We start from the raw sequence: 23,538 nt of genomic DNA on the forward strand, positions 1-23,538 counted from the left end.
CTTACCTGTAGAAGTGGTTAATTGTTAGGACTAGAAGGCAACTGTGGGATTTGTTCAGCCCCCTTCAGAGGAAGAGGCTTGGGCTCAGACAGCAACAGTGACAAGCTCTGCTGTGACCAAGCACCAAAGAAAGATTTGACATCCAGGTCTCTCCTGACTCCCTGGGGCCCTTTCTCCTTTCTTTTGAAAGAAGTCCTTGTAATAAAATGTTTCTTAAATTTTATGTCTTGTCTGCTTTAAAATCAAATAGTACTGAAAGCTTTATAATCAAAATATCAGACTTCCCCACTCCTTGTTTTTGTTGAAATAATATTTCATCTCGTAATATTTTCTGTTGAAATCTTTCATCCCATCTTATCTCCCTGCTCGTGCTTTCGTCCTCTCTTAACCTTGTGGGTTAATACCCTTTCTTTAAATTCCTTCATTGTCATTTTACTGGAATGGCCTGGGGAGGGAGACAAGATAAAACACATTCGGTCAATCAGTCTCGTTGAACAACAACAAAAAAAACCAGTTTCTCACCACATTGCCCCCCAAAGATCCTGTATCCCCAGACAACTCATTTTTCTGAAGTCAACACATCGTCCTATGCTCCTGGAGTTTACCCTGCGCCTGGCCCTGTGCTGGGAACTCGTGGCTTACCAGAGTTTCTGTCTGGCCTGTGCCTTGCTGCCCCCAGAGACTTGACTGAGGCATAGAGAGAATGATTTACAGGAGGAAACAAAAAATAGATAATGGCAGTAAGAAGCCCTCCCACCCACTTGTGAATTTCAGAGAGCTTTCATATCCAGGATCTCTTTCACAGCCGCAGATAAGCACAGGATCGGTTGTTTGGTGCTGACAGTGAAGTTAGAATCACAGCATCGCTCTATCCCAGCAGAGCAGCGTATCTGAAATGCGGACTATGAACATTCATGTTCAAGGTGCTTGTAACTTATTATTCGGTTCTTTTGTCTCCAGGTCTAAAGCTTCCTTTGCCAGGGGAGATGGAAGTGGACTCTTATACTTCCAAGGGAGTTACTGAGTCTCGTTTTTCCTCCTCCTGCTCCTCTCATACAGACCCAAGTTTGTAATAAAGAAGGCTGCTTCTCTGAGAACACTTACCAGGGCTCAGCTTGGTCCATGGATAAAAAGAGTCAGAAACAAATAATCGTGAACACTTTCTTGGGAATTCTCCTAAAGTCTCGAGCCAAAGTCATTGTCTAGGTTGGAACGTGAGATTCATTTATGTATTTATTTCTGCTGCAGAAATCTCAATGCTTCTAGGATTTGGATGGCATTCCGGGGTGCAGTCTATGGATGGAGAGGGGACAGAGGAAGAGGCAACACCAAAATGCATTACAATTTAGGCTGTGGTTCAGACAGTGTGTTAGGCTCCTTGTAGCCCTAGTCCCTTGAGACCCTTGATGGAGCCAGAGATAAACCAGGACATTGAAAGGACTTGAGGGTAGACCTGATGGGCTCCAGAATTGCCTTCCAGAAGCTGGCTGGGGTCTGAGTTCCTCTGACAGAGCAGAGAATCGGGCTGTTTAGTTTGCAGTCCCCACCCCTTCTTTAGCAGCCCCACGGATGCTCAGGCTCGTCTCAGAGCTTATTTGCTGTCACTGCTTCCAGGAACACTCTCCACTGTACTGAGCCACTGGGAAAGGGTCCAGTTGCCGTGCCCTCTGCCCTGCCAAGAAAAGAGTAGGATTTGGGTCACATGGCTTTACTGTCATGTGTTTCATACTGTAGAGGCTAAAGCTTCAGGGTCATGAAAAAGACCCCACTTCACCAGCTAAGGGCTTCCCTGGTGGCTCAGTGGTAAAGAATCCACCTGCAATGCAGGAGATGTGCATTCGATCTGTGGGTAGGGAAGATCTCCTGGAGGAGGAAATGGCAACTCACTCCAGTATTCTTGCCTGGGAAATCCTGTGGGCTGAGGAGGCTGGTGGGCTATAGTCCATGGGGTCGCAAAAGAGTTGGACATGACTGAGTGACTAAACAACACTACCAGCTAAGAGTTGCCTGGGAGCCAGAGAGGGAAATTCCCCAATTTCCTATAGTTGTGAATCAGGGCGCCTGTGCTGAAACATACATCCCACTGCCTGAAACTCAGACTCATGAGTGACTCAGCAGTGCCTCACCTGAGCAGGGACAGAGGGCAAAAGCCTGGGAACACTGCAGGTTCAAGCCGCGTTGGGGATGTTTGAATCCTGAGAGTGCTCTTTTGAGATCACAGAACAGATTCTTCTAGAGCCCTCACAGTTCAGGTCATTTCAGTCGCTCAGTTGTGTCCGACTCTTTGCAACCCCATGGACCACAGCACCCAGGATTCCCTGTCCATCACCAACTCCCGGAGCCTACTCAAACTCATGTCCATTGAGTCGGTGATGCCATCCAACCATCTCACCCTCTGTCGTCCCCTTCTCTTCCCGCCTTTAATCTTTCCCAGCATCAGGGTCTTTTCAAATGAGTCAGCTCTTCGCATCAGGTGGCCAAAGTATTGGAGTTTCAGCTTCAAAGCGCCGTCACAGGGACTCATAAGATGTTCTGATTCCTCAGACCAAGCAGATAAGGTTATGTCTCAAGCAAAAGAGACCTCAGGATGGCCTCTTGCCAGCTCTCATTTGAAGAGCCAGGAAGTTCCTCCTGATTTCTACCTTAATTCTTCTTGCTTCATTCCCTCTCATTGGTTCTTTAGTAGGGTGACACAAGAGTTGGAACCATGGTTTGTTCACCATAGTATCAACAGTGTCCAGACGCATGGGTAACTTGCAACCAGTGCAGCACAGTCAGAATGCACTCTGGCTAGGGTGCTTAACAGGATCCAGGAGGAAAGAGCTCTGGGCTTGAGCTCTAGTCTTGGCTCTGCAGCTAATTTACTATGTGACCTCAAGCAAACCACTTGACCTCTCTGGGCCTCAGTTTTCTCACCTTTAAAAAAGGGATATCTGGACTAGAGGTTGCGAGGTCATATGCCAGCAGGATCAGGCAATTAAAGTAAATGAGTGAATCCAGTCGGGCGGGGTTGTCCCGACTGTTACATGTAGACTCCCTTTAAATGGGCAGCTGTTGCCTGATGGAGCTGCCAACCCACGCTGTCCCAGGCATTTAACTCTTTAAGAGATGCTAAGACTCTGGATGTTTTGTGAAATCTCCTGATGTTTAAACAATTTTGTGGGTCAAACAACATCTCTAATTCCCCCCTAAACTAGAGGATTTGAAGGGCCCTCCCAACTCAAATTCTCTGCTTCTAAAATATACGTCTTCTAGGGAATTCCCTGGTGGTCTAGTGGTTAGGACTCAAAACTGTCACTGCTGTGTCCTCAGATGTTCAATCCCTGGTCAGGGAACAAGACCCTGCAGGCCATGCAAAGGAGCCAAAAAAGAAGAAAAAAAAAGAAAGTGCCTTCCAAAGAAGATCACTAAGAAATCACCTTAGTTATGGTAATTTCAGCTATTGCAAAAGTAAGTGTCTGTGTGTGGGCTCATGCTTTCAGCTTTTGGTTCCCCTCAAACGACACTCTCCTGGTGGTCTTCCCCCACATCCCACTTATACACCTGCAGGGGATTGTTTGTTTGGTGTCAGGAGCCCAGCCCTGGGCCAGATGGAAGGTACAGCTTGTCCAATGAGCTCACCAGTGGTAATAGGCTGGCTGTGCTGATGAGATAGCCCTCCCCTTTCCCTGCATGAAGGTAAGAGTGGCCACAAGCAGTGGCTGATTCAGGCTCTGGACCTTGCTGCCTTTTCAGGCCTTTGCTGGCTGTGTCCCTAGGCTGAACTGGGACTAGGAATCCAGTCTGCATTATTACCAATCTGGAGCTCTCCAACCTAGCTATATTAGTTTGCTAGTTTCCAAATTAGTTTGCATTTGGAACAATGGAGCACAGACTAGGGGGCTTAAACCACAGAAATGTATTATCTCACAGTTCTGGAGGCCAGAAGTTCAAAACCAGGGTCTCAGCAAGGTTGGTTCTTTCTGAGGACTTCAAGGGAGGGAAGGGTCTGTCCCAGGCTTCTCTCCTTGGCTTGCAGATGGATGTCTCCTCGCTGTGTCTCTTCACATCCTCTTCCCTCAGTGTCTATTTGTCTCTACGTCCAAATTTCCCTTTTGTATAAGGACACCAGTCATATCTGATTATGGCCCATTCTAATAACTGCATTTTAGCTTGTTTAACTCTGTGAAGACCCTATCTCCGAGTCAGAGCACATTCAGAGACACGAGGGGTCATCGGACCTCGACATCTGGATTTAGGGGACACAGTTCAGTCCATAACACTACTTCACCATGGCCTCTAAGCGCCCTGCTTGTGCCCCTTCTTCCCTGTGACAGCCCAGTGCTGCAGCATCCCACGTGCTGCTACTCTGCTCACTGTATGCATGCACTCTGTAGGGACTGAGGTGCTCTGCAGTGGGAAAGGTGAGGGGACGTTTATCGGACACCCATTAGGGGACATACAGGCCTTGCATTTCAAGTAATAGTAAGAGATGTCCACCGGTGGTCCAGTGGTTAAGAACCCACCTGCCAATACAGGGGACACGGCTTTGAGCCCTGGTCTGGGGAGATCCCACATGCCCTAGAGTAACTAAGCCCGGATGTCAATGCTGTTGAGCCCATGCACCGCAATTACTTAAGCCTGTGCTCTAGAGCTGTGCTCCGCAACAAGAGAAGCCACCACAGTGAGAAGCCCACTCGCTGAACAAAGAGTAACCCCTGCTCGAAACTAGAGAAAGCCCACATGTAGCAAAGAAGACCCAGCGCTGCAAATGGATAAAAGAAACAATTTATTATAAATGAACCATTTATAATAGCTTATAATAATCATTCATAATAAATGAAAATATGTATTTAAAAATGAATAAATAAATAAATAAAAATTAATAGTAGGAGATTCTGTTTATTCAGTGAGACACTGCCTCTATGGTACTTTTTATCTTCACATCGATAAAAATGGTATTCCCAACTGCAGTTGGGAAGTGCCAAATATCATTCCAAGCACTTTATATGAAGTAATTTTTTGAATACTCACAATACCCTTTTGAGGTAGATATGATTATTTACATCCTTCTACACATGGGTTTCCCTGGTGGCTCAGCTGGTAAAGAATCCGCCTGCAATGTGGGAGACCTGGGGTTTGATCTCTGGGTTGGGAAGATCCCCTGGAGAAGGGAAAGGCTACCCGCTCCAGTACTCTGGCCTGGAGAATTCCATGGACTGTATAGTCTGCTGCTGCTGCTGCTAAGTCACTTCAGTCGTGTCCGACTCTATGCGACCCCATGGACGGCAGCCCACCAGGCTCCCCCGTCCCTGGGATTCTCCAGGCAAGAACACTGGAGTGGGTTGCCATTTCCTCCTCCAATGCATGAAAGTGAAAAGTGAAAGTGAAGTCGCTCAGTTGTGTCTGACTCGTAGCGACCCCATGGACTGTATAGTCTATGGGGTAGCAAAGAGTAGGAAACGACTCAATGACTTTCACTTTTCACAGATAAGACACTGAAGCACGGACAGCTTAGGAAAACTTCCCCAAGTCTATGGTACTGATGGAGTTGGATTTGAATCCCAATAGTTGGCTGCAGAGGCCGTGCTTTTAATCATTACCAGACAGTATTTGGAAAAGACAGAAGTATTATTTTCATTGAATAGATGAGGAAATCGAAACCAAGCATCTAAGGAACTTACTCAGGGTCACAGGGGTAAGGGGCAGAGTAGAAGCAGAATTCCTGCCCTGGAAGCCACAGGGCTTTCCTCAGAAGGGACCAAGTGTCCTGGGTCCCCTCCCCACACCCTGCTCCACTTACACAGGCCCACAGGTAATAGGGCCAACCCACAATCTCTAAACCCTTATTTGTAGTTAACCGTCTCCATACATGCGTGCTGAGTCGCTTCAGTTGTGTCCAACTCTCTGTGACCCTATGGAGTTGTAGCCCGCCAGGCTCCTCCGTCCATGGGATTCTCCAGGCAAGGATACTGGAGTGGGTTGCCATGCCCTCCTCCAGGGGATCTTCCTGACCCAGGGATTGAAGCCATGTCTCTTATGTCTCCTGCCTTGGGAGGCAGGTTCTTTACTACTAGCACCACCTCCATACGGAAGGGGTGATTATTGGGCAGAAGGGAAGGGAGGCCCCTTCTCGAATTAGAGCTAAATCTTCTCGACTTAGATTTCCTCGCAGTCGCTTCCAGTGGACAAGCCCACGAGCCCCGAGGGGTCAGGTCGAGACCTGAATCCTGGCGTTTACTTTCTCAGCCTGAATAAGAAGCAGGGCAGGGCGGTGGGGAAGGCGCTGCGAGGGCCTGAGCCTCCCAGGAACAGAGTATCATATTTATCGCGACCCGCCAATCCCGGATGTGGGGGCGTGGCCACACCTGGGAGGCGGGCCTACACCTGGGAGGCGGGGCCGGACGGCGGAGGTGGGGGCCGCGGCGTCCCCGGGCGGGGCGCTGACGTGAGCCTAGCGCACCTGGGCCGGGCAGGTAAGGGCCGGCGCGGGGCGGGGAGCGGAGCCCGCAATCCCTACCAGCGCACAGCCAGGCGTTGCTCGCCCTACGGGTCGAGGAGCGCGGTGGCGGCGGTGATCGTACCTGGGGACTTGGTTCGGAGGGACGTTCGCTTCTGGCAGCCGGATTGAAGACAGGTGGGAACGCCAAAGTCCGGAGACTAGCTTGGGGAAGGGAGGGCACGCCCGCTGGTGAAGGGTCCCCTCCAGAGCCTGCAGGGGTGAGGAGAGCTTGCTTAGGGACATCCGTGCGTCGGCCGATGTCCTCTAGGGCTGGGTGCCCGTCCCTGTGGCCCAGGTGGCTACTGGATGGTCAGTCCCAGCTTGGGATCGCCGGACCCTTCCCCACCCCTCGCTTCGGTCCACTTCCTTTCCCTCCCCGCCCAGCGGGAGTGCGCGGCTCCCAGCCTCCACCCACCCACCGTCGGGGCGCGCTACCGCGCCTCCACCCCTCTGGTCCTACCGGCTCGCCACTCCGCCGGCCCTCGCTGCCCACAGAGGGGATTTCCCAGGCCGGCCACCCGGCCAGCCGGCCCTTGATCTTGGTGGGTGTTTTGGAAAATTGCGGGTCGGGGCAACCAGTAGCTTCGGCCAGTTTGTTTTCTCTCCTGGAATTTGTTTAGCACCGTCAGGCCCCTCGCCCTGGGCCTGGGAGACACCCGCGGATTTCCAAGTAGCCAAATGAGGTGCTGAGGAGGGTGGCGCCGGGTGTGGTTGCTCTGGGGGTGAGGCTTTCTTCGCCTGAAGGGGCTGGAGGGCGGGTGTGGAGAAGTGGGGAAAGTCTTCCAGGCTGGGCTGGAAAGCAGGCCCGGGGTGCCACTGTTCACAGGGAGCCTGCTGTGTGGTAAAGGGGTCATCCCGACGCGCCCCTGCTCTCTTGGTGGCTGTCAAAAGTGGAAGCCAGGAAGGGAGAGGAAGAAGGCGCGTTTGAGCAGGGGTTGGTGACGGCGGGGTGCCGACCCAGAACAGTACTTTAGGCTTAGATGTTTGTATAACACTTGACACCAGCACCCCATACAGGGTCGCTAGCTCTCTCCAGCCCCCAACTTCAATCAAGCAGCGGGGAAGGGCATAGGAATCATGGGTAGAGGTTCAGAATTTACCCCTAAACAGGGCTGAACTAAATGGAGGAAAGACTGGGGAACTCGGAAGATGGCATTTCAGGTCCCTCCAGGAGGAGGGAGGAAAAAAGCAGGACCATCGCCTGAGGCCTGTCTGCAGGAAATGAGAGTGAGTGTGTTTTACTCTGAGCAAAATCATTGACAGCTGAGTCTCGGCTTCAGGGTGTTCCTGGAAAGTAGTCCGGGCAGGGGCTGCAGAGATGGCAGTGCGGGTGTTTCTAGGGGGCCTGTTCCCTGGACTGGGGGTGTGAGAGAGGACAGTTCATGCCCTGGGGAGGCTGAAAGCATCTGTGCTCAGGGCCCAGAGTGAGGAGAGTGATTGGGTGAGCATCTTTGTTCTGTGGCTGGTTGAATACCTGTTGGAGACTCAGGCCTTGAATTTTGCTATGATGGCGGCTAGAGATAACCAGAGCTGAATTCAACTAGGCAAGTGTTGTTCTGTGGGCCTTGGGATTTGGGTGGCAAGAGTGTTTTGAAAGAAAACTTTGGTTTAGGTGTGTTTAAGGGTGGGTGTCGTGCAGTCTCCTCCCTAAGCACTTCACTGGCCCTCTGTGCTGCTTGGATCTTTGTCGATGTTTTTGGTTTACTCTCTTGGTGTACAGAAGAAGGGAGAGACTTGGAGGGCTGGGTGCAGTGCCAGGTTATGGTACAGCACACTCTGACTCAGAAGTACTGGGTCCAGGCCCCAGACAAAACACTTTACTGTGCCTCAGTTAACCCAGCTGTAAAATAGGGATGATAACAACACTGCTTCTAGATCATGAGGATGAGGTCAGACACATTAAGTAAAAGCGTGCATGAAAACTATAAAGCCTATGTAGATATAGAGGATTGTTGTTACCATGGTTTCTATTAGCTGAAGGCCATCATCTTTTTTACCTCCCAGTGGCCAAGAAATGTCTTAGCTTCCTGTGGTTAAAAAAAAACATATATATATTACTTGTAGTGTTCTGGTTTTAAGTTATGAATCAAAACATGTCATTGTAGGAAAATGTGAATCATAAAAGTATGTAGGGAAGCGTGAAAGTCACCCACAATCCTACCATCGCTAAGGTAACTACTGGGGTAACGACTAAGAACTTCTCGTTGCATCGATATCTTATTTCTACCCCCTTTAAAAATTCTATGTGCATATATTCACAAGTGCATGTTACGTTACAAGATGGAAGAGATACTACCCAGTCAATATTGTATGATGCCTTTTCCCTCTTAAGTACATATATAAAGATTTTCCTAAATCCAATAAAAATTCTTCAGATGCCTCAATGTTAATAGCTGCTAGATGCTGCAGCCTATGAATGTCTGATTAGCTGTTTTCCCCTGCTATTTTGGTTGCCTCCCAATTTTCCCTCTCTGCCTTTTTTTGTAGTCTTATTTACTGGGTGGCAGGTGGAGATACTGGTCAGCTTTGAGAAGATGGGGAGGGTTAGCTGTGATGGAGGTGGGGCAGGGAGGAGGAGGCTGGGCAGGGTTGCCCCTGCGTGCTGCCATCTTGGGAGAATGCTGAGAACACAGGGTTCTAGATCTTAATCACGGATCTCTATGGGTGGCTACTTCTCCCTCCCCATCACTCTGTGTGCAGTTCCTTGTGTTGGCTTGATTGCCTTAATTTTTTTCATGATGTGCCGTGGATCAACTAGGAGGAACTCTCTTCTTCAAAGCCTGCAATCCTTCAAGGGGTGGATTTCACATGTCTGCCAGTCCTAGACACAGGACTGACCATATTACAGTAAGTGTGTTAGTCGCTCAGTTGTGTCCAACTCTTTGTGACCCCATGGACTCTAGCCCGCCAGGCTCCTCTGCCCATGAGATTTCCCAGGTAAGAATACTGGAGTGGGTTGCCATTCCCTCTCCAGGGGATCTTTCTGACCCAGGGATCGAACCTGGGTCTCCCACGTTGCAAGCAGATTCTTGACCTCCTGAGCCACCAGGGAACAGTATAGGAGGGCTGACCATATTGCAGTAGATCTTCTCAAAAGCCCCTTACTAGGTTGGACCCGTTTGCCATCCATTTCCGGTTCTCTTGGTTCTTCCTTCGCCCCATCCCCCCCCATCATCACAGGCCAGAACTGAAGAAGGGAAGGCTAGAACTTGCCCTGCGGAGGATATGCATTCCCTCCTACCTTATAAGGTAAATGTTCTCCGGGGTTTGATAGCTTGATTTGCTGCCCTATGGAGCAACCTACCTCAAGGCCAAGAACTTGGGGGTAGAGGGCACTTGAACACCCCATGCCACCTCGCCTGCCCACGCCTGCCCACGGGGAGCTCTGCTCCCAGGGGGGCAGGTTTCAGTTGCAGGGCTTGGTAATTGGGTCAGAAGGCTCAGGTGAGGGCAGGCGCTGCTTTGCTCTTAAAGTGCCGGTGACCCAGCTGGGTTTGCGTTTTCCCATTTGTTTGCAGGCTGGCCTGGGAAAGACGTGACGCATTAGGGGCCACCCCCTCAGCTAAGCTCCTCTGAGGGGGAGATTTAAGCTGACTCAACTGGTTTGATTTCTGAACCACAGCCCCGGTGGGAATCTTTCTGGGTGGGAAGGTGACTTATTTATCTTCCTTTTCTCAGGTTCTTGTGGGGTTTGAGCAATTCCAGTGTGGATTTCTTCAGGCAGTCTGATGAAAACATTGTGTTTAATAACTGACCTCGCGCTTGTCACACGGTAGCTGACGAACAAATATTTGTTGAATGAACGTTGTTTTGCAGGCATCAGTTTCTCACGTGAAAGTAAAAACAAAGTGAGATAAGAACACCAAAAAAAAAAAAGTCTAAATGCAACATCCCAGGCAAGCAGTTCTCCAGGGATTGCTCTTTCCTGTAGACACCCAGTTGGGACAGGCCTTTGTTTCCCCGATGGCACCAAATGTTATCTGCTAGGCTGTGCTGAGCCCTTCTATTTTTATGAGGATCAATTGCAGACTTTACCCAGGCTGGCTCCTGTAGCCAATCAGTTCCACTCAGCCTCTGTGGGGGAGATAAACAGACCTAGGTAAGGAGGCTGTCCTAACAGTAGGGAGCGTGTCTCATGACTGTTTTTCGGACTTTAGGGTTAGGCACTGTGATATTTGATTATTCCGGGGCTTCTGAGCTCAGTTACAGAGCACTGGATTGTTCTAGGGATAACCTGCTCACACTCCCCTTCCCCCCCTTTCCCCGCCCTGTACAGAACCTTTGGGTGGCTCAGAGCAAGGAAACCTGACTTGAGGCGCAGCTCTCAGATTCCTGTGGATACACTGCCTGCTCATCTATGTGAGTGAGGACTTTGCAACCAGGACCCACCCCTTTGCCTGCTTCTCTCTCATCACGATGCTGTCATTCCGTAGTTGTCTAAAAAAAGAGCGCGCGCTTCAGGTTCTTGTCTATCCTTTGCTGTTTCCATAACTTTTTTCTTCCCTCTCCTAAGATGAGATTGAAAAGGGCAATTTCCCTTCTGTTCTCTTGGTACTTCAGGAAGGACTGTGTTCCAGCAGGGATGACATCATCTTTTTATTTTTCTGCCTCAGGATTTAAATAGAAGAAATGTGATCTACTTACATGATAAGTCTGATTTGGCTGGAGCATGAAAAATAAATGGCTTTGGAATAAGAATCAAAAGAACCTTTTAACCTCTTTTCTTTTCTTCCCCACCTGGCACAGTTTATTCCCATATTTAGTTTCTTTGCTGTAATCTAATGAAACTGTAGCTCTATCATAGGGGCACAGTGGCTGGGAACTTTTCCCAGGGGCTGGCCTAATTCTCCTCTCCCCACTTCTCCCCTTCCCCCCAGCCCAGATCATGGCCCTCCACCCCCGCAGAGTTCGGCTGAAGCCCTGGCTGGTGGCCCAAGTGGATAGTGGTCTGTACCCAGGGCTCATCTGGCTACACAGGGACTCCAAACGCTTCCAGATCCCCTGGAAACATGCCACCCGGCACAGCCCCCAGCAAGAGGAGGAAAACACCATTTTCAAGGTAAAGGTCTTCTTTTACGGTCTCACTCGAAACGTTTTCCAGTTCTCAGGCCTTTCTGGTTTTTATTGTCTTGTTTTCAATTTTGGCGTGAAGAAGGTGCTAGATCCAAGATGCTGAGGCAGCAGAATGTCGTTGATGCGGGTGGGGGGACAGACTTAGCAGGCAGAGTGATTTCTCTTGTTGGGGCATGTCTGTTATTACGGTCGAGGCCGTTTGTTCTTTCCCATCGGTCCAAGGTACTCAGCTCACATCCCAAGGGATGGCACGTGTGACTGGCTATGCTCCTGCTAATTGCCTGTATGCTGAGGCTGTTCTAGAGCTCTGGAGGGTCAGCCAGCAGTCAGTCTTTCATTCACTCAAGGTTCTTGCTCTGGCCTGGAAATGGCTATCCAGACCCAGGCAGAACTGCTGAGTTCTGCCTGGTAGCAGGTAGCAGGCTCCTAACAGCCTGTAGAATGGGTGTTGAGGGCCCTCTGCAAGTTTCTTTTGGAATTAAAACATTTTGCCTCATCCACCTATGCATGCGTGCTCTGTCGTGTCTGACTTTTTGCGACCCCATGGACTATAGCCCTCCAGGCTCCTCTGTCTATGGGATTTTTTCCAGGCAAGAGTATTGGAGTGGGTCACCATTTCCTCTTCCAGGGGATCTTCCCAACCCAGAGATCGAACCCCTGTCTCCTTCATTGGAAGGCAGGTTCTTTACCCCTGAGCCATCTTAAAAAAATGAAAGGTGATTTAATTACAGGTTTTTATTCTACAAATGTTTTCTTAACTAAAGAATAGCTTGGATGTGAGAGTTATTTTGCTTAACTGAAAACAAGATTGAATCACGTAACACTTTATAAAATGTGAGTGAAACCAAAATCTAAGATGGAAGTCAGTGAGAAGGTAGTTGTGGGAAGGGCTATTATGTGGTTTGTAACTCTGGAGCCTGTGCCTCCACTCCAGACCGACTTCTCTGTGCTGGTCAGTCTTCTGTCTCTTGAGTAACTTTAGTTCCTGCACCTCCAAAACACGGAGAAATGAGTTTCTCCATTTTTTCCCTGACTAGCAGCTGGAAGTCAAGTGAAATCCAGTCTCTATTCTGAACCTCTAAAGATTGATGCCCCAGGTTCTGGCTGAGATTGGGCCAGGAGAGGTGGACTCATACCTCAAAGGAGAGCCATCCTAGAACCGTTCTATTGGGTACAGAGACAAGAGGTAGAGAAAAAAATTGGCCTGTGAATACTTACAAAGTAAATCAGTGCTTTTAATTTAAAAATTTAATAATGATATAAAAGTGGTAAGGAAACCATCTGGAAACCAGCACCAATTATTGGAGCTGGCATCAAGGAGGATGGGCCTGGTCTGGCCTCTTGCCTTGGCCTGCAGCCGGACTTGTTACTGAAGTGCCTGATGGTGGCTGGCCATGGGGAAAGAGGCTGGTTCCCGAAGGTTCCACTCACGAGAATGTTCTGAATCCTTAGGGCTTGAGGAAAAGGTGGCTGCGTGCAGCTGCTCTGTCCTAGTTATATCTGTGCATCTGTTTGCGGCATGCTAAGGGGAGGTCTGGGTGTCAGGAGGAGAATGAGGGTGCCTTCAAAGATCCCAAGCTCTGGCAGGCCTTTGGCAGCATAAGGGTGTCGAGGTGATGACCAGAATTAAGAGGGTATCTGCTCCACACTCTAGGAGTATTATCTCATTTAGTTCTCGATGATGCTGAAAAGAGGATGTTACCCTCCTGTTGTAGATGTAAAAGCTGAATCTCAGAGGGGCTACGTAACTTGCCCAAATCACATAGTGGTGGGGCCAGGATTTGAATCCAGGCCTATCTGCTGCCCCTCCATTATCAGACAGCCCTTTCTGACCAGGAGCTGTGAGTCCCGGCTTCAGATCCCACTACCGGCACTCGCGTGTGTGGTCTCGAACAAGTCACATAATCTCTCTGGGCTTTAGCTTCCCCTTCGGTAAAATCAGGATAAAACCAGTCTTGCCTGCCTCATGAGATTGTTGTGAGAATTGAGTGAAATAAACGTCTAGAAAGGGACTCATAAATTGCTATAAAAATGCAGAGACTGTGTCTGTTTTTGGAAGAGAAATAGGGACCTGCCCGGTGACCAGAATCTCAGAATGGGTTTGAACATGGGTTGTTTATGAAGACAATGGCTGTCACGTGGTGGATACCACCCTCTGCTGCATCAGCCTCAGGTCCTCCACAGGGTCTGAATGGGCCCAGGAGCGAGGCTGTGCTGTGAGCAGAAAAGGCTCTGGGTTAGTCTGGCTGCTCTCCATGGAGAGGCAGGGATTCAGGGAGCCACAGAAATTTGCAGACCTGTGCCAAAGTCAGCACTGCCCAAGCCAGCTGAGTGGGGCCAGAAGTGAGCGGACCTGGAGGTCAAACAAATGGAGGGGAAAATAGGGAGAGGTAGCCGCCAGGCACCGCCAGGTGCAACTGGAGATAGGACTCTCTGGACACTGGGGGCCAGTGAGGTGGAGATCGCCTACCCGGGGCTGGATGCAATGGAGCCTGCTACGCTGAGGGCAGTAGCCTTGTCAGCTCCCTTCACTCCATACTGCACAGCAAGGAGGGGAGCCCCCTCCGGCCCCAGAAGAGGGTAGGAAAAAGTGAGTGCATCAGAGGATAAGGATTCAGGTTGGCTATTGGAAGAAGCTTCCTCGTGACTGTGAGGCTCTGCAGGGAATGACTGAGAGAGACCAGAGTACTCAGAGGACAAGGCAGAAAAACTCCGTCTGGGCTTGAGGAAGAAGTCCACAGTCAGGATTGGAGGCGGGGAGGTGGGCTGGACGAGCGACGGGCCCTGTCAGCTTGAACAGGCTGCTGTGTGCTTCCCGATCTTGAGTCCTCAGCAGACGACACCCCCGTTTTCTGCACCAGGACGTACTAGACAGGCCTGAAGAAAGCATGGACATGGAGAATATGTTCACGGTGGGGAAGGGCGGATAGCCCATGAAGCAGAAAGCTGATGCCTCTTAGACCTGGAAACTGAAAACCAGAGCGGCGAGGCCACAGTGGTTTTGGCCCAGGCCACCAGCCACTGGTGTTTCCAGAGAAATGTTCCCAATGTGGGAGTTTGAGAAAGTAGGGAAAGGCAGGCAGTGTGAGTTTATTAGGACTTGAGGCCCTCCGCCGCCCGCTGCGGCGAGTTGAAATCTCAGAGTGCGTGTCCTGCCCTCCCGCAGGCTATTTTAGTCCTAAAGGCGCTTGGTTTCTGCAGTTATTTGTGCATCAGATTGAAGATGGAAGGGGAGGGACAGCAAGACCACACGCTTCAAATCATATGCCATCTTCCTTTTTATTCTTGTTATATAAGCAACTCATGTCAAAAAAATTAAGTAAAACAAATTATCTGCATTCCTGCTTTCAAAGTTACCATTAGTATCTTAGTGTATATTTGTTTCAGATGTTTCTTTATTTTCAGCCCTTCATTATGGCCATTGTAGTCACCAACTGGCACCAATGCTTGAGATAAGGCTCCTCTTTGCACAAGGTTATATTTGCATCTGGTTTAATCTCACTCCGGCCCTCCCTCGCCTGGTCCGTCAAGGTGGTGCTTCCTGCTGCAGCCTCTGTACACTGGGGTTGGTCCTCCAAGGTGGTGCTCCCTGCTGCAGCCTCTGTACACTGGGGTTGGGCCAGGCAGGCCCACGTGTGTCCGTGCCTGCATGCGGGAGGGTGGGCACACTTTGCAGCGTGTCTGGGCAACAGCAGGCATTCACTGCAGTTTCCTGTTTTTCAGGCCTGGGCTGTGGAGACAGGGAAGTACCAGGAAGGGGTAGATGACCCCGACCCAGCTAAATGGAAGGCCCAGCTCCGCTGTGCTCTCAACAAGAGCAGAGAATTCAACCTGATGTATGATGGCACCAAGGAGGTGCCCATGAACCCAGTGAAGATATATCAAGTGTGTGACATCCCCCAGCCCCAGGGCTCGATCATTAACCCAGGTGAGGCCCCAGCTGCTGGGGAGAAGGTGGACAGTGTGCTGGGTTCCTGGCTAGACCCTTCAAGAGATAGTCGACTTGAAAATTGCCTTGCTTAGAATGTTTATGACTGCTGAACAAGAAATTCTGTCGCTGGAAAGGCTCAGAGAACAAAAGATATAAACTCACCAAGGTGTTCCTGCTCACTTAGTGGAACACTGAAGCCTTAGAAAATGGAGGGAGCATAGAGTTCTGTAAAAATAGCTTCTCTCTGGGCTCAACACTGAGAAGAGAGGCCAGGTAGTTTAGAAGGAGGAGGGATTAAAACTTGGAAGGTCTGAGTTCTAAACCTAGTTCTTTTCACTTCGCTACCATGGGACTTTGAATCAAGTCCTTTGACCTTTTGAGCCTCAGTTTCTTTCATTATAAAACCTGGGCTCTCATCTTTCCTGCCTATTTCAAAGGCTGTTCTAAGAATCAATTAACATGACATTCTAAAAGCTGATAAGTTCTCTTTATAAATGATGGGTGGATGTCATTGAATTTGTAGGGTAAGATCCAACTGCTACTGCTAAGTCACTTCAGTCGTGTCCAACTCTGTGCGACCCCATAGACGGCAGCCCACCAGGCTCCTCCATCTCTGGGATTCTCCAGGCAAAATCACTGGAGAGCCAGATGATTTAGACTTGACCTCCAGTGAATCTAGGGAGGCCCTGCCATGAGGGAAGGTTCTGTTGTCACATTAAGTTTACAAAGGAGAGAAGCTGCGATCCTTGGGTCCTTAAAAGGGATGTTAATGCATCAAAGTAGGTTTAGAGTAGAAGTTAAAAGTTTTCTAGGAGAAGGGAATAGGGTGTGCAGCTCCTGGATAGTGGGGGGGGATGAGAGCTTACATTAGCGTTCTAGAGAAGGAGCTGGAAGGTGGGGGTGGTGAACACCTTCGGTCCCCACACTTTGGCTAGGGCATTGGGGGTGCACGCTGAACCCCAGGAGCCTCTGTGCTGGCAGTGGCTAGCTTGAACAGTGGGTCAGCTACCAGGATGACAGTGAAAAGTGAGTGGCTTGCTTGTGGGCTTGTGTGTCTGTTTTTTGGGAAGGATCCACTGGGTCTGCTCCTTGGGATGAGAAAGACAATGATGTGGATGAAGAAGATGAGGAAGATGAGCTGGACCAGTCACAGCACCACGTCCCCATTCAGGACACCTTTCCCTTCCTGAACATCAATGGTGAGTGGGGTGATGGAGGGGTGCGGAGGGGTGAAGAGGAGGTAAGGGGCTTTTGTTTTGCAACTGTTGACACTATATCGACCGCTGCCCTAGGAGCAGTGACTGGACCCTGTGGCCAGGCTGCCAGTCTGTTAGCAAGTAGGGGTCATAGGCAAAGGAATTCCTAGGCCCAGTTATCCCTGTGGGGGTGGCTTCTAGGCATAGAGAGCATCTTCTGAGTCTTATGTGATAATTCAGAGAAATTAAAAAATGAAATTCATTCTCAATCGTGCATACAAATATACCAGCTGTTATAAATTTTGCTGATTTCCTTCAGGTCAAAGTGCAGATATCATTTTCATGAATTGTAGGCCAATTCTTCTGGTGTTTGTCTTGCTATAAATTTTCTGTCACTCCCTTAACAGGGTCTACTCTGCTAAGACTGTATCATGGGACCCTTGTGGCTTCTACAGCTCTTAATACTAGGCTCTGATAAAATTTATCTACTAGAGAGACTTTTATCTTTTTTTTTTTTTTTAACCTTTTGAATTCAGCTTCCCAGGAAAAATGAGTTGAGAGGTTTGAGGGTCACTGTGTGACAGAGCAGGTACTGCATTTTCCGTTGTACCGAGGATTCTCAAACACAGGGCGAATTGTTCTTCTGCAGCATCTTTGCTTGAACTTTCCACTGACACGCTCCTAGTCACGTGACTTGCATTCAGTTGAGCAGCTTTTCACTGCCTTTCTAAGTTCCATCTGGCTGTGCGTGTGTGCTAAGTTGCTTCAGTCTTTGCGGCTCCATGGACTGTAGCCCACCAGGCTCCTCTGTCCATGGGATTGTCCAGATAAGAATCCTGGAGTGGGTTGCCATGCCTCCTCCAGGGGATCTTCCCAATCCAGGGATTGAACCCGAATCTCTTATGTCTCCTGCATTGGCAGGCAAGTTTTTTTTTTTTTTTTTTTACCACTAGTGCTACCTGGCTGCTATGGGTCAAATGAGATAATTTTGCCACCTAGAAAATTCAGTATGGCAAGATGATTCCTTTAGGATTTTGGAATACCGTACTCTAGATGATGCCCCTTCCTCGGAGAGTCAAGAAATGACTCTTACCTGTCTGCTTGTCTTCCTTCACTTACCCTGTCATTTATAACTTTGCAACCAAGTGATGAGTAAAGACAGTCATCATAGAGCTCGCTCAGGCTAATATTGCCACAGCTACATTCCCATTTAGTGAAATTTTAAGATTTGGACATTTGGAAACGTGAGATCCTTTCCCAAATCCTTGGCTGACTCATTCTGTTCTTCTCACCCCTTAAAAGGATACAACTCATTTCCAAGATATATATACTTTTTTTTTTTTTACTATTTAAAAAATGTTTTTCTGATTTCCTATTTGTTTTCACGTCTTATTCAAGATTCTGTTCTGTGGCCTTATGTTACGGGCCACCTTGGGTCCGTTATGGAAACATGTGAACATATATTGAAAACAAAAGTAAAATGGGCACATAGATTTAACCAGACTTGTACACAAAGGATCAAAGAAACATTAACCTCTGTGATGTCAGAGCTGTTGGGCAGGGAAAGAAGAGTTGTTGAAGAATAGATGCATAAAAGGTGAGGTTAGGAGGAGAAATCTGAAAACTTTGGAGTGAGCCAACTTTGACAATAGCAGGGAAATAGGATGGGTTTTTCATTCTCTCAAGTTCTTTTCACTTTGCTACTATGGGACTTAAAATCAAGTCATTTGACCTTTTGAGCCTCAGTTTCTTTAATTGGATACTTTGGAATAAATAATACTCTTACATGGTTTAAATTCATAATGTTACAAAAAGGAAATCAGCTGAAAGATTTTCCTTCCATCCTTTCTCTAAACAGTTCCTTTCCTGGAGGAGACAGATCTTACCAGTTTCTTGAGTATCCTTTTAGAAGTTTCATGCATATAAAGTATTTGTTTGTTTTTAAATGAATTTCTATGTATTAACACTCAAAGTTAATCAATCAGTTTAGTTGAGTTTATTTTACAGAGGACAACCAACTTCTATTTAATTGCTGGGCCCAAATTTTGCAACAGGGAACCTCACATTCATACCCATTCTAATTTAATCCCAGAGAAAACTCACTTGTCTGTTAGTCATCAGCAAATGTACATTGTCAGAATTATGAGTCGATGCAAGAACTCACAAGCAGTTATAGAAGCAGGAGAACCTTGTTTCTTTTTGGTGTTTGTTGGGGGCATTATTGATGGGCTGCTACACTGAGTTGTGGTCCAGTGTTAGACCTTTAAGGTTTTAGAGCCTCCAACCCAGGTGGTATGTGAGTGGTACCCCACCAGCTCACCCACAGCTTTCCGTTTTAGGTTCTCCCATAGCACCAGCCAGTGTGGGCAACTGCAGTGTGGGCAACTGCAGCCCTGAAGCAGTGTGGCCCAAAACGGAGCCTCTGGAGATGGAAGTGCCTCAGGCGCCTATACAGCCTTTCTATAGCTCTCCAGAGCTGTGGATCAGCTCACTCCCAAGTAAGTAAGCCTCGGTTTCCTAACTGGATCTTCAGCTCCTATTATAGTCCATTTCCTGCCCCACCTTCTGCCTCCATTTCTTTGCCTTGTATAGAATAGTCCCCCAGGCAGCCTCTGTGTCTGGTTCCTGGCTGGCTGATGAGTCACTGGGGAAGAAGTAAAGAAACATTAGCCCATACCTGCTTGCCCAAGAAGATCCTCTGATTGGCTGCTGTGCAGCTCTGCATTACTCACCTCTTAGGTGGGTGGAAGGCCTGGGTTTATCAGTTTGCCTAGGATATTTGGGGACCAGGTTAGTTGTGGGAAAGGGAGGTTAATGACTGTGGATTTGGTCAAGGAGGCTCTTGGGTTTTGAGGGGCTTTAGGATCCAGAGAATCTCTCTTTCTGAATTGTGCACAAATCCATCTCAGTGAAGAATCAATGTCCTGCCTCTCCCTTTCACAATACACACGGTAGGGGGCGGGCCGGGGGTGGGGGGAAACTACCATTTTGTCCAAGAGGCTGATAGCTTTGGTAAGACCTATAGCGTTCAATAGACATTTGCTGAGTGAAAATTTACTTTGCTGTGAACTGTGTCCTTTTGTGATGTATTATTAGAACAGATCGACAGTGTGTGCTCATCTGTGTACTTTTCAGAAAGATGGCTTGGTATTTTTTATTGTCTCTCTGGTTTCTTTAAACAGTGAGTCAAAAATGACAACACAAACCAGATGCTGCCTTAGTCTTTTCAGCTCCTTCCAACGCCTGTTGATGTAAAGACTCAGTACAAAATGGGGAGACTAGGACCCAGAACTTTGGTTGGAGGAATTCTAGCTCTTAGGGAGTGGTGATTGAACCAAGATAGTATAGATGGACTCTGAACTGTTTGCTTCAAGGCAGCCTTTTGAGGGAATACTCCCAGGATATGTTGATGTCTCCCTGTGTTGCAGGAAGGATAACTATGCCAGTGGCCTTCCTGGACGCTGGCTGAAAGATGGCTTGATCCTAATGGACTTGCACGAGTCTTAGGGATGGACAGGCAGAGCAGTGGGGCAGGACTCTCACCGTCCCGTCTTACGTTGCAGTGACTGACCTGGACATCAAGTTTCAGTACCGTGGGAAGGAATATGGGCAGACCATGACTGTGAGCAACCCCCAAGGCTGCCGGCTCTTCTATGGGGACCTGGGTCCCATGCCTGACCAGGAGGAGCTCTTTGGTCCCGTCAGCCTGGAGCAGGTCAAGTTCCCGGGGCCAGAGCACATCACCAATGAGAAGCAGAAGCTGTTCACCAGCAAGCTGCTAGACGTCATGGATAGAGGACTGATCCTGGAGGTCAGCGGGCACGCCATCTACGCCATCAGGCTGTGCCAGTGCAAGGTGTACTGGTCTGGGCCATGTGCCCCATCACTTGTTGCCCCCAACCTGATTGAGAGACAAAAGAAGGTCAAACTGTTTTGTCTGGAAACGTTCCTGAGTGGTGAGTCTTTTTTCAGAGGATTGATGGGTGGGAACAGCTCCCTGCAAGTATGTCTTCCTTCTTCCTGCCCCGCCTCTCCTGGCTCTGCAAAGTTCTTAAAGAAACAGTTTCTTCAGCAAGAAGTCAAGGTAGAAGAGAACCTTGATTCTAAAAAATAAAAGTGACCGGGGCAGAAGGACGTTCCACTCCAAAGCTACATATTTGAAGCCAGTTTTAGGTTGGTTGTAGTTCCTTTGTTGGCAGAAGAGGGAGACAGCCTTTCATTGCTCCCCAGAGTCCACCAACTTATTTATCCTTCACTTTAGAAGGTGACCCTACTCATCATAATTGGTTAAACATATAGTCTTTTTGTTTGGGACATATTTGAGTGGCAAATTCAAGCAGGTATATTTAAGGAGAGGAATGAGATGTAAATTTTCCAGTGTGATTTGAACCCCAAGTCTAGTTTAAGTGGTATCCGATAAAACCCTCTAAAATGATGAAAATCTTCTATATTTGTGTAGTTTGGTATGTTAGTCTCTAGCCACATGTGGCTGTTGAGTATGTAGATGTTACTAATGTGACTAAGGAACCATTTACTTTTAGTGAATTTAAATGCAGTAGCCACATGTGGCAAGTGGCTACTATGCCAGACAACATAACATAAAAGCTGGTATTTACTGAATGGATATGGAATGACCCAGTATACCAAACTGCCCTCCCATGTTCTACAGATCTCATTGCCCACCAGAAAGGACAGATAGAGAAGCAGCCACCATTTGAAATCTACTTATGCTTCGGGGAAGAATGGCCAGATGGGAAACCCCAGGAAAGGAAACTCATCTTGGTTCAGGTGAGGAGATAAGTGTCAACAACTCTTTGCCTTTTTATCAATGCTTTAGCCCATAGGTCTGGGGTTGAGCTCTGAGTTGAGGGATCCATCAGCCTGTGTGCATTTTAATCCTATTAGATGGAGTAGCAACAAAGTTTTGTATATTGTACAGTAGAACCAGGCTGGAGAATAGAGGGTTGTCAAGGCAAATTACTGATTCACGGGAGACTTTGTTTTCTCACTGACTTTAGAGTCTTGCAGAAGCCTAATTTTAGAAGTCTTTTGAGCTACTTTAAGGACATATTCTGGAAAGTGGCAACAAGACCACTTGGGTTTGGCTGTGAACAGATGAAATTTGGGTAAAAGTCTTTGTCAATAAGCAGCTATTTATTTAGGTATGTGATGTGATGCTGCCTCTCGGTTCTTTACCTTCATCTGAACCAAATTCTAAAGTGAACCTTGGCAGGATAGTCCAGAGAGATAAAAGCATATTTTGTGTCTAGACATTAAAGTTGGGGACTTCCCCATGGCCTCACTAGTCCTTCCTTCAACCTTGGGTCCCTCCTGCTGGTTTTCTTTTTTTTTTTTTCTTTCTCTGAACTTTTTTCTCAGAGGATACCTGTGTGCTCTGTGTCCTGAACAGGTCATTCCGGTGGTGGCTCGGATGATCTATGAGATGTTTTCTGGTGACTTCACACGATCCTTTGACAGTGGCAGTGTCCGCCTGCAGATCTCAACTCCAGACATCAAGGATAACATCGTTGCTCAGCTGAAGCAGCTGTACCGCATCCTGCAAACCCAGGAAAGCTGGCAGCCTATGCAGCCCGCCCCCAGCATGCAATTGCCCACTACCCTGCCAGCCCAGTAATCATGAATGCCTTTTTTTTACAATATTGTACATATGAATATTTTTTATTTTTCAGATTTAACCAGCTTTCAAGCCTTTCTTCTTTCTAACAGCATTAGTAGTCTCTGACTCTCCAAGTATGTCTAGCTTTTAAAGTTGATTTAATTTATAAAAAAAATCACCCTTCATACTTTCCTCTTCTTCTTTAAACCTCCCAGTATAATGTAGTATCAATAGAAGGAGATTTAGCCTGGAGTCTGGACAACAGGGTTCTAACTGCAGCTTTGCTTCCAGGGGGGTGACCTTGAACCAAGTCATTTAACCTCTGGGCTTCATATTCGTTACTGTAAAGTGAAGGAGTTAGAATGATGCCTGAAATAATGCCAGCTTTAAGACTCTGACTTGATGACTTCATTCTATTTGTACAAGGCAAAACTGCCTAGAACAGAACCCTTCTGCCTTGTTCTTGCGCCATTTTTTTTTTTTTTTTTTGCTTTCATTAAAGTCCCCTGAAGCACTGATTTGTCCAGGATTGATCTCCGTTTGACCTGTTATGCTAGTATAGTAGGCTGGTTCCCTGATGGGGGAAGAAAGAGGGAGGGGTGCCAGCTGGTTGCTTAGGAACTAAGCTTGATATCTAAATAGAAATAGGTGCCAAAGTCTGAAAGTCACCCAGCTTGTGGAGTAAAAGCTCACAAATTGAGCTTCTAAAAGGAAGCTGTTGACATAGAAAAAGGTTAGGGATTCTGTGGTCAGGTGTTCAACTTGCTACCACATACAGGCATACCTCGGCGGTATTGCCAGGCTAGTTCCAAACCACCACAATAAGGTGAATATTGCCGTAAAGCAAGTCGTACAGATCTTTTGGTTTCCCAAGGCATATAAAAGTTATGTTTACATTATGGCGTAGTCTAAGTGTGCAATAGCAGTATATCTAAAAATACAAATGTGCGTACCTTAACTAAAAAATGGTAACCATCATCTGAGTCTTCAATGAGTCATAAAGTTTTTGCAAGCGTTACATCAAAGATCACTTATCACAGATCACCATAACAAAAAAAGAAGTTAAAGTATTGTGAGAATTACCAAAATGTCACACATAGACATGAAGTGAGCGAATACTGTTGGAAAATGGTGCCACTAGTCTTGTTTGATGCAGGGTTGCCACAAACCTTTGATTTGTAAAACACAGTATCTGCAAAGTGCAATAAAGCAAAGCACAATAATAAAATGAGGTATGTCT

At 47.8% G+C, this 23,538-nt stretch overlaps 1 protein-coding gene across 5 annotated transcripts; it reads left to right on the top strand.

The window, feature by feature from the left end:
* Positions 1–6,433: 6,433 nt before the first annotated feature.
* On the top strand, positions 6,434–23,529 carry IRF6 (interferon regulatory factor 6). Of its 5 annotated transcripts, none has more exons than XM_019976847.2 (9): positions 6,434–6,455; positions 10,758–10,840; positions 11,359–11,540; positions 15,278–15,482; positions 16,556–16,684; positions 19,021–19,179; positions 20,245–20,637; positions 21,351–21,469; positions 22,092–23,529. In XM_019976847.2, exons 3-9 carry the CDS (start codon positions 11,367–11,369, stop codon positions 22,314–22,316), a joined length of 1,404 nt encoding a protein of 467 aa, XP_019832406.1. In that variant the 5' UTR covers positions 6,434–6,455; positions 10,758–10,840; positions 11,359–11,366; the 3' UTR covers positions 22,317–23,529. The 5 variants fall into 5 exon arrangements, with proteins under 5 accessions (XP_019832406.1, XP_019832404.1, XP_070624766.1 ...); XM_019976845.2 differs by lacking the exon at positions 6,434–6,455 and adding an exon at positions 6,462–6,616; XM_019976846.2 differs by lacking the exon at positions 6,434–6,455 and adding an exon at positions 6,897–7,023.
* The last annotated feature ends 9 nt before the right edge of the window (positions 23,530–23,538 follow it).

The sequence above is a fragment of the Bos indicus genome, chromosome 16 (genome assembly GCF_029378745.1).
Source record: "Bos indicus isolate NIAB-ARS_2022 breed Sahiwal x Tharparkar chromosome 16, NIAB-ARS_B.indTharparkar_mat_pri_1.0, whole genome shotgun sequence".
Classification (NCBI taxonomy): Eukaryota; Metazoa; Chordata; class Mammalia; order Artiodactyla; family Bovidae; genus Bos; species Bos indicus.